At 54.6% G+C, this 8,668-nt stretch overlaps 1 protein-coding gene across 3 annotated transcripts in view; it reads left to right on the forward strand.

The window, feature by feature from the left end:
- The first annotated feature begins 640 nt into the window (after nucleotides 1-640).
- Nucleotides 641-8,668, forward strand: part of BRD9 (bromodomain containing 9) — a 29,419-nt gene continuing 21,391 nt past the window's right edge. Inside the window, exons 1-7 of one of the 3 annotated variants that reach the window (XM_037734024.1) lie at nucleotides 641-870; nucleotides 1,234-1,366; nucleotides 2,759-2,940; nucleotides 3,364-3,508; nucleotides 5,313-5,423; nucleotides 6,003-6,178; nucleotides 6,650-6,709. In XM_037734024.1, the coding sequence (XP_037589952.1) occupies nucleotides 3,425-3,508; nucleotides 5,313-5,423; nucleotides 6,003-6,178; nucleotides 6,650-6,709 (431 nt within the window). In that variant the 5' untranslated portion in view covers nucleotides 641-870; nucleotides 1,234-1,366; nucleotides 2,759-2,940; nucleotides 3,364-3,424. Of the gene's footprint in view, nucleotides 871-1,233; nucleotides 1,367-2,758; nucleotides 2,941-3,363; nucleotides 3,509-5,312; nucleotides 5,424-6,002; nucleotides 6,179-6,649; nucleotides 6,710-8,668 lie in introns of those variants that run through there. The other 2 variants (XM_017515962.2, XM_037734025.1) reach the window with 2 other exon arrangements.

Below are 8,668 nucleotides of genomic sequence, written 5' to 3' on the forward strand. Positions count from 1 at the left end.
CCGGGCCACGGGGTCGGCGTTCCGGGCACGCGGGAGGGGGGCCTGGGGTTTCGGGCAGGGTACCGGGCTCGCGCGAGGGTTCCTGCCGCGCGCCTGCGTTTCTGGGAGGGGTTCCGGGCTGGGGGCTGCAGGCCCACCCTCCCCGGGCCCGGAGACCAGGGCAGCGTCCGTGCGGGCTCCTGTGGGGCGCTCAGGGAGAAGCTCGGCCGCCCTTTCTCCCGCCTTTCCTCTGCCTAGTTCCCGCAGCAGCTCCGTGGGTGTCAGCGGGCAGCACGGGCGCAGGTGGGAAGTCAGGCCCAGGTGAACCACGGTGCCGGCGGTTTCTGGGAGGGAGATCGGGCCCCGGGGTTCCAGGTTCCTCCTGATTCACGGATCTTCTTGGACGAGGGAAGTGAACAACATCCCACAGGGCCTCCCCCGTGAGGACACTGGCTCGAAAGAGAGCTAAAGCTCCCTGTGCAGGGGAAGGGAGAAAAGGAGGCAGCGACATGCAGGCACTGTGGCACCCCCGGGGTCTTCCCTTCTGGCTTTCCCCGATGGGCGGCAGCCCCGCTGTGCTCCTGAGGGAGGCCTTTTCCCTTGGCCCCCTCACGTGTTGCGTGGCTGGGGGGCGTTTGCGCCTCAGTGGGCGATGAAACTCCGTCTGTGTCTGCAGACTACGCCGACAAGCCCCTGGAGAAGCCCCTGAAGCTGGTCCTCAAGGTCGGAGGAAGCGAAGTGACTGAGCTCTCAGGATCCGGCCACGACTCCAGTTACTATGATGACAGGTCAGACCATGAGCGAGAGAGACACAAAGAAAAGAAGAAGAAGAAGAAGAAGAAGTCCGAGAAGGAGAAGCATCTGGATGATGAGGAGAGGAGGAAGCGAAAGGTAATGGAGCAGCAGCCCGGGGACCCCAACCCGCCTGCGGGGAGCAGGTCCCAGGAAGCAGGCAGAGTGCACCTGCGTGGCGGAGGAGGGGTCCGTGGGGAGCAGAATGCAAACCGTTGAGGCCAATAGGCTCAGTTCCAGGACCCTGGTATGTGGTTCCTCTGCAGACCCTGCCCGGGTCTCTGTGAGGAGGGTCACCAAGGGGCGTCTCCATAGCTGCCTGGGTCTCTTGTGATGAGGGAGCCCAGTGTGAGGAGGGGCTTTCCCTTAGCTCTATCCTTCTGGAGAACTGAGGGGGGATTGGGTGGAGGTGTCTGGCTCCCACCTACTCCTGTCCCTCACTCCCTTGACTCTGCCTCCCAGGAAGAGAAGAAGCGGAAGCGAGAGCGGGAGCACTGCGACACGGAGGGAGAGGCTGACGACTTTGATCCCGGGAAGAAGGTGGAGGTGGAGCCGCCCCCAGATCGGCCCATCCGAGCCTGCCGGACACAGCCAGGCAAGGGTCGGCTTTTAGAGACTCCTGGTGTTCACTGCTCCTCGTTGTAAATTAGGGGTCGGCACCGTGTCCTCTTGCGTGGGGAGAAGCATGGGAGGGAGGAGGACTGGCATTTCCGGGGCCTCATTCCAGCTGTCCTCTGGATCTGAGGTTTCCTCTGGTGTCTTTGGATGTCTAGAGCAAGGCTTGGCTGGTGACTGCTGGTGCCATTGAGGTTTGTTTTTTAACTCGTTAGCTGTGGATGGTTTCTATGTTTTTTAAGGGCTTGTAAAAAGAAAGAAAAAGGCATATCCACAGAGATCAGTCATATGTGACCAGCAAAGCTTAGACTGTTTTTTTTCTGGCCTTTACGTAAAAAGTTTGCCAGCCCTGGGTCTAAAAGTTTGGTTTTGTCCGCACTTGGCACCAAACAGAACAGCGTCGAAAGAGTTGCCGCACAGGGTCAGACTGGCAAGAGAGATGCATGTCAGTGAAAACGCAGGTAGTCCCCTTGGAAGAAGGGACCTGGAGGCCCAAAGAGTGGGTCTGAAGCTGAAAGTGACCATAGGCTGAGGCAAAGGGAGTTGGAGACCTTCCGTAGAATTTCTGTGTTGGGCACCAGCTGCCAAGGATGGCATTTGGCTGGAATTTCCAGCCGATAAGGGCTTGCCCTCTGGCTTCTCCTTGTCTCCAACCTTAGTGTGCACGGCTCACAGTGATGAGGCATTTGTACCTAAGACAAGCGGTGTCTCTTCCAGGTGACTGTCAGCATCTAGTGGTTCCCGGATTGTGGGGAAACTGGGACAGTTGGGATTTGGGCCATGGGACCTCAGGGAGTGGTAGGCTAGTGCTGCAGTCGTTCAGAACATCAGAAACCATCTGAGCCCTGCTGACCCCACCAAAGGAAAGTTCCGGAATACTGCTGGTCTCTGAGTTTCTGTGGTCATTTTGCTCTTCAGGCATTTTCTTTTTTTAATTGATTTTTGACACAAGGTCTTGTTGCACAGGCTGGAGTGCAGTGTCATGATTCACTCCTGGGCTCAGATAACCCTGGGCTCAAGCGATCCTCCCACCTCAGCCTCCCACGTTGCTGGGACTACAGGCACACACCACCACGCCAGCCATTTAGTTAATTAGTTTTTGTGGAATGTCGAGCGCACCTCAAGTGAAATAATAATGGGTGAATACAGGATCGAGCTTTATGCTCGGAGCCTTCGTGCCATCCTTCACCCCTGCCCAGAGTAGTGCCAGGAGCTGAAAACATGGGTCAGGGATCACTACATCTGTTGATGTAAGGCCTACCGGGTGTCATAACGGGGTTTTCACCACTCCCGCGACATGCGGGTGCCCTTTCCCGCCCAGCTGAGCTTCGTGGGAGCCAAGGCTGAGTCGGATGTGTCTTTGTATCCCCAGTTCTCGCTGGAACTTAAAATGCTGTGAGACACCAAGCAGACAGATACTGTGAACTTGGAGCTCTCTATTGAAGGGATACCAAAGTCTTTGTATTCAATTTTTTTTTTCCTTAAATTGTCAGCCGAAAACGAGAGCACACCTATTCAGCAGCTCCTGGAGCACTTCCTCCGCCAGCTCCAGAGGTAAGCCTGGGTGTTTCTCAAGAGCTTGTGTCTGGCGGCTGGGGTGGCGCTGTCTTTATTTTCTGAGGTCTCATTCCGCACACCAGCCCTGTCAGCTGTGAGACAGACCCTGCACCTTCTCTTGGTGACTCCTGGTCCCCGTTGGGGTGGACAGGAAGAGTTCACAGACTCCCCAGTTGCTCACTCTGAAATCAGAGTAGGGTGAGGGAAGTCAAGGCAGAGCTGGGCCGATGGCAGCCGCCAGGACACGTTGGGGGGATTTTAATCATATCTGAAATACCTATCACAATGAATTGAAAGACCCTAGGAACTTTTTACTTTTAAGAAACAAAATTCGATCAGTTTAATCAAATTTTTAGATTGTAAGAGATTTTTTATCATTTAGAAATCTAGATTTTTCCACAAAGATGTCTTTGCTTTCAGAAAAGATCCCCATGGATTTTTTGCTTTTCCTGTCACGGATGCAATTGCTCCTGGATATTCAATGATAATAAAACATCCCATGGATTTTGGCACCATGAAAGACAAAATCGTAGCTAATGAATACAAGTCAGTTACGGAATTTAAGGTAAGTACTTTCATTGCCCGAAATAATTGTGGCCTAGTTCTGTGTATTTGTGTGTAGCGAAAACTTTGTTCACCTCAGGTCATTTGTAGTTTTTGAGCATTCGCCAGTGTTTCTGTGTTTGGGCGATGCTTTACAAATGTCACGTTAAGGAAACGATTGGTTGTGAGGATTCTCTCTGTGCTTTGGTCTAGAAATGAGAACTTGTTGCGGCGCTGGTAGAAGCCTGTCTTTTCTTTCTCAGTGTGCTGGCGTGAACAGGACATGTTGTCTCAAGCAGTGAGATGTCCTTTGTGGCATGGCTTGAGGCTAGACATTTTAAAAAACATACTTCTTGGCTGGGCGCAGTGGCTCACGCCTGTAATCCCAGCACTTTGGGAGGCCAAGGCGGGCAGATCACGAGGTCAAGAGATCGAGACCATGGTGAAACCCCGTCTCTACTAAAAAATACGAAAGTTAGCTGAGCGTGGTGGCATGTGCCTGTAGTCCCAGCTACTAGGAAGGCCGAGGCAGGAGAATTGCTTGAACCTGGGAGATGGAGGTTGCAGTGAGCCGAGATTGCGCCACTGCGCTCCAGCCTGGCGCCCAGCAACGGAGCGAGACTGTCTCAAAAAAAAAAAAAAAATGCTTCTTTTTAATTCTTTAGTCTTATAATAATTGAGCTTTTAATTTTTTTTAGTATAATAAGTTTTTCTGTCTCCTGAATACTTTGCTCTTAACTCTGTTTCTTTCTACGGCTGTGAAAGTTAGCATTGGTTTTGCAACCCGTGGGAAGAAAGCAAAATAGAAGCCTGATGAAATCGGCGTTAATGTAGTTTGGAAGGGCGTTAGTTTCTCTCTTAGGTTCCATTAGCTTTGGAAAAGCTTGACTTTTATATTTTTGTTATACATTGACTGAAGAGTTTGCTGACTCACGGAAACACAACAGAACAGACTGAAAGGAGAGTGGGAGAAAAGGAAACTTAGGAGAGAGTCGGGCAGTGCCCGAGGGCAGCTGTGGAGGGCTCCATGCCCTAAAGCCCCCTGTATTCCCAGCCGTGGGCCCCAGTCTCCTCATTCCTAGCAACAAAGTGAGCAGGGGAGCAGCGCTCACTCCGTGGAGTATTCTGAGTGAGGGTCTTCAGGGGAGGGGCTGTGCAGCCTCAGGCCGGGCCCTGGGGCTGCTGGCTCGGGCACCAGGACTTGGTGAGGTGCCAGGGGCACATTCCCATTAGGGCGCTGGCCTCCAGGGTGACTCTCCAGCCTGATATTGGTATTCACCTTTGAGAGGCCTGCGCTGAGGAAACTGGTTATCATAATAAAATACTGATGTTTCCATATTTTTTGCATAAATTATGAAATAAGGGTCTTCTTTTTAGGGACAAAGTCTTTTTCTAATAGTTTGAGGGAACTATTTGTAGACAAAATTTTAAATTGTGTTCCATGGAAAAATTCTAGAGCTAGAGTATATCACCGTGTCCCGCACCTGCCTTTATCCCTCGACTTTTACTTAAAAGAATAGGATTGTTGCTTCTTGTTCCTGCGCATGTTCTGGAGAAGTGCTGGAAGCACAGGCTGTGATGCTCCTTTCTCCTCGCACAGCGTTTGTGTGATGCTTAGAAAGTACTTACAGGCTTGGCCAGCTCTTCACTATAAAATTTTTCATGCAAGACCAACGAGCAACTAAGAAAATCTAAGTTCTTAGACATTGTTTTTAGATCAGAGAGCCAAGTTTGCGTTCTGTGAAATCGTCTCTTATGATAGTCATCTGGAACTTTGATGTTGTCTGTGTGGCATTTCAAACTCGGTCAGTCTTTCCTTTTTTCAGGCAGATTTCAAGCTGATGTGTGATAACGCGATGACGTACAATAGACCAGATACCGTGTACTACAAGTTGGCGAAGAAGATCCTTCACGCAGGCTTTAAGATGATGAGCAAAGTAAGAGACCCACTGGCAGCAGTGAGCTACGGAGAGCAGGGGCTCTGCCCTGCGAAGGCAGCCTCACAGTGAACACATGCTCATCCACTGCCGCCTTCATGGAGTTGCCCCCTTTGCTCTAGGGTAGACGTCCCCGGCCGTCCTCTCTGGCCGCCCTTTTTGCTCATGACCTAGCTGTAACGTCTCACTTAGGGTTGGTGGAAAGTTCCGCATCTCTTGATGTTAAGCCTGGGTGTCCATCTTGCTGGATCGCAGCCAGCCTTGTGGGCTTATTTTGCTTGGCTGCCTCACTGAATCCAGACGGGACATCCTTGTCTTCCTTGGCCATCCTGAGTGGCTTCCCAGATCTGTGCCGTGAGCCAGCTGCATGCGTCCCACATAGGTGAAGGTAAAGCTGAGGTGCAGCACCTGCCGCGCTGTGGCGGTGGGTCAGGCCCGCATCCGCCTCCCGCTGCTCTGCCATGGAAAGTTAGCTGTTAGGCCAGGTGAGGCTGTGGCCATCCCCATCCCATCCCATCGTCATGCGCCTGGCTGTGAGGGAGAGGTAAATCCCTGCTGCTCTGTCCTTTCTGGTTCCAGGAGCGGCTGTTAGCTTTGAAGCGCAGCATGTCGTTTATGCAGGACATGGATTTCTCTCAGCAGGCAGCTCTTCTGGGCAGCGAAGACACAGCTGTTGAGGAACCTGTTCCTGAGGTTGTACCTGTACAAGTAGAAACTGCCAAGAAATCCAAAAAGCCGAGTAGAGAAGTTCTCAGGTAAAGGCTCTTTGGAAGCTGCATTTGCCTGTTGGAGTTCAGCACCACCACCGGGAAAGCAGGTGCTTCGCGGGGGAGAGTGAGTGAGGGAACGACGTCGTGTCACGTGGATGGTCTTGGTGTAGCTTATCCTGGCAGGAGCATGGTCACACAGCCCTTCCCGCTCACCGGCCACGTGCACTCTCTGACCCGGGTGTGGTACCCCTCACCCCTCCGGACACCCTGCCCTGCATCTGCTGCTGACTGGTGGTTGCTGTCTCCACACAAGTGCTATTTAAGCTCATCGGCCCCTCCCTCCCCTGAACTGCGCCTGCTGGCAGCCGAGGCTGTGCCCTTGTCCCAGACTGTGCAGCACAGATGGGCCCACTTTGGGCAGCCAGCATTGGCAGGGGCTTCTTTCCTGCCCCGGGGCGGGTGCACACCCCTGAGCTGCTCGCTTCCGTGTCTGTGTAGATGCTTCTGTGTCTGTGGATGCTGGAGCGGCAGCTGCAGCCCTGGGGTCAGGAGGTGTGAATGCCGCAGCAGAAGCAGGTGAGGGCTGCAGGCCGCAGCATCCCAGAGCTCTGCTGCCGCCCGCAGGGAGCAGCTGACTCGGGTGGTCCTTCAGGGAACCTTCCTCCTTTTTCTCTAAAGTGCAGAGTGGTTTTCATGGGGCCTCTTTGTCTCATGATGGCTGAGCGTTGAGATCTCATTAAAGTCTCTATCATTCGTCATTCCTGTGGACGCTCCTCCACGTGCGTGAGGCGGCCTCCTGGTAATACCAGCCGAAGCGGGAGTATCACCAGCTGGCTTTCAGGCACTGAGAACACTTACCATAGCTTCCCGCCGGCCAGAGGCACCTGGCACAGAGCCTGCTGCATCACGAGATGTCGTGTGTGTGTTGTGTCACTTGTTGAGTGCAGGCCCCAGGGAATGGGTCCCGGGACATCACCCTCATGGCTGTGTGTCTGACAGCACTGTGGTTTGTGGTGGTCCCAGCATCTTGAGAGGACTGTGGCCTGCTGCCAGCTTGGGGACGGATCGGATTTGAAGGTTGGTTTCTGCTGAATCGTGTTGCTTGTACCGTCTTGTGGAAAGTCAGGGACCGTCTGGAGTTGGTGTTGAATGTCCTTGAGGAAATTCTGATGATCTCGGCCCTCTGCTGTCTGTTCCTTCCCAGAGAGTGTGTGGGACCCATGTGGATTGAACAGGTGGGGTGGCAGGGGTGCTGGGCTTGGTGCTGTCTGCTCTGGGCAGCTCCCGCCAGCAGTCAAGAGGGAGAGCGGTCTTGGGACCAGCCCCTCGGGTCCTGCAGCCTCGGCTGAGGAGATGGAGGGTGCTCTGTGTGGCCAGAGCGTGTTGCCTGGGAAGGGCTCACAGTCCCTGAGGTGGTCTCCCCACGTGCGGTGCGTTTCCCGCCCCGCTGCCTCGCGAACACTTACTGCGTGGTTGGCTGGTGGCGTGTCCGGCCTCAGCCCGCAACTCGAGTGTGCTGCTGGCCTTCAGGGTTGAGGGTTTCACGGCTGCCTGTCTCCTCGTGGCCGAGCATCGAGAGTGAATTGAAGTTGGTGTCGGTCCTGGCAGACCCACCCAGGTTGGGCTTGGGTGACCCTGGTGCTGCGGCTCCACGGTTGCCTGTGGATCCGGGCCCCTGAGCTGGGTCCCCAGCCATCAGTCTGCGGTCCGCAGGGCATGCTGAGCTCCGGCTCACCGTCGCCTAGGGCCACGGCAGCGTGTGTGGGGCAGGCTCGCGCAGCTGCCTGAGTGGACCCTCCCTGCGAGCTCACAGGGTCTCCAGGGTGTCGCTGTGGGTCAGGTGAGGGCAGGGCCATGCCCACTGGCAGGGCTTGTCCCAGGCCTGCACCTGGCCCTAGGCCATTCAGACCCACGCCCAGGCAAGTGCCCAGGGTGGGAAGGAGCCCACCCGCCTGCTTCTAGGACCTTCCACACTCCGTGGGTGCTGCAGCCTGTGCCCCTCAGCTGTTTGAGAACTGCTTCAGGTAGAACCCGGGGCCCCTGGCTGAAGTCCTTGTGTGTTCTTTGGCCACAGCAGAGGGGCCGCTCTCCACCCAGCCCCGCCCACCAGCCCCAACCTACTAGTTGCTGTGAGCCCTGAGTAGCCACGGGGGGGGGGCTTTGCGGGGCTTCGTGGTCACGTTTCTGATGGGGCCTTTAATGACTAACCTGTGGCTTATCTGTTACTTTGTTTCTCTTGTTGCTAAAGTGACTTTGGAAACAGGGAGCCTGGCTACTTGGCTTAGACTTGCTCTTTATTTTAATAAAAGCCTCTTGTTCTGTTATTTTGTTGAGGGTAGAAAGGAATGCTTTGAGACCTGAAAGGAGTTAAGTATGCTCTGCCCACTCTGTGTCCGAGGGCAGAGTTGGTAGAGGCCGGGTTAGGTGCTGACGTGTGGGGAGCAGGTGTGCGGTGGGGACTCTGCCTGCCCTGTGTCCGAGGGCAGAGTGGGTAGAGGCCGGGTTAGGTGCTGGCGTGTGGGAAGCAGGTGTGCG

Source organism: Cebus imitator, unplaced genomic scaffold, assembly GCF_001604975.1.
Source record: "Cebus imitator isolate Cc_AM_T3 unplaced genomic scaffold, Cebus_imitator-1.0 Scaffold567, whole genome shotgun sequence".
Classification (NCBI taxonomy): domain Eukaryota; kingdom Metazoa; phylum Chordata; class Mammalia; order Primates; family Cebidae; genus Cebus; species Cebus imitator.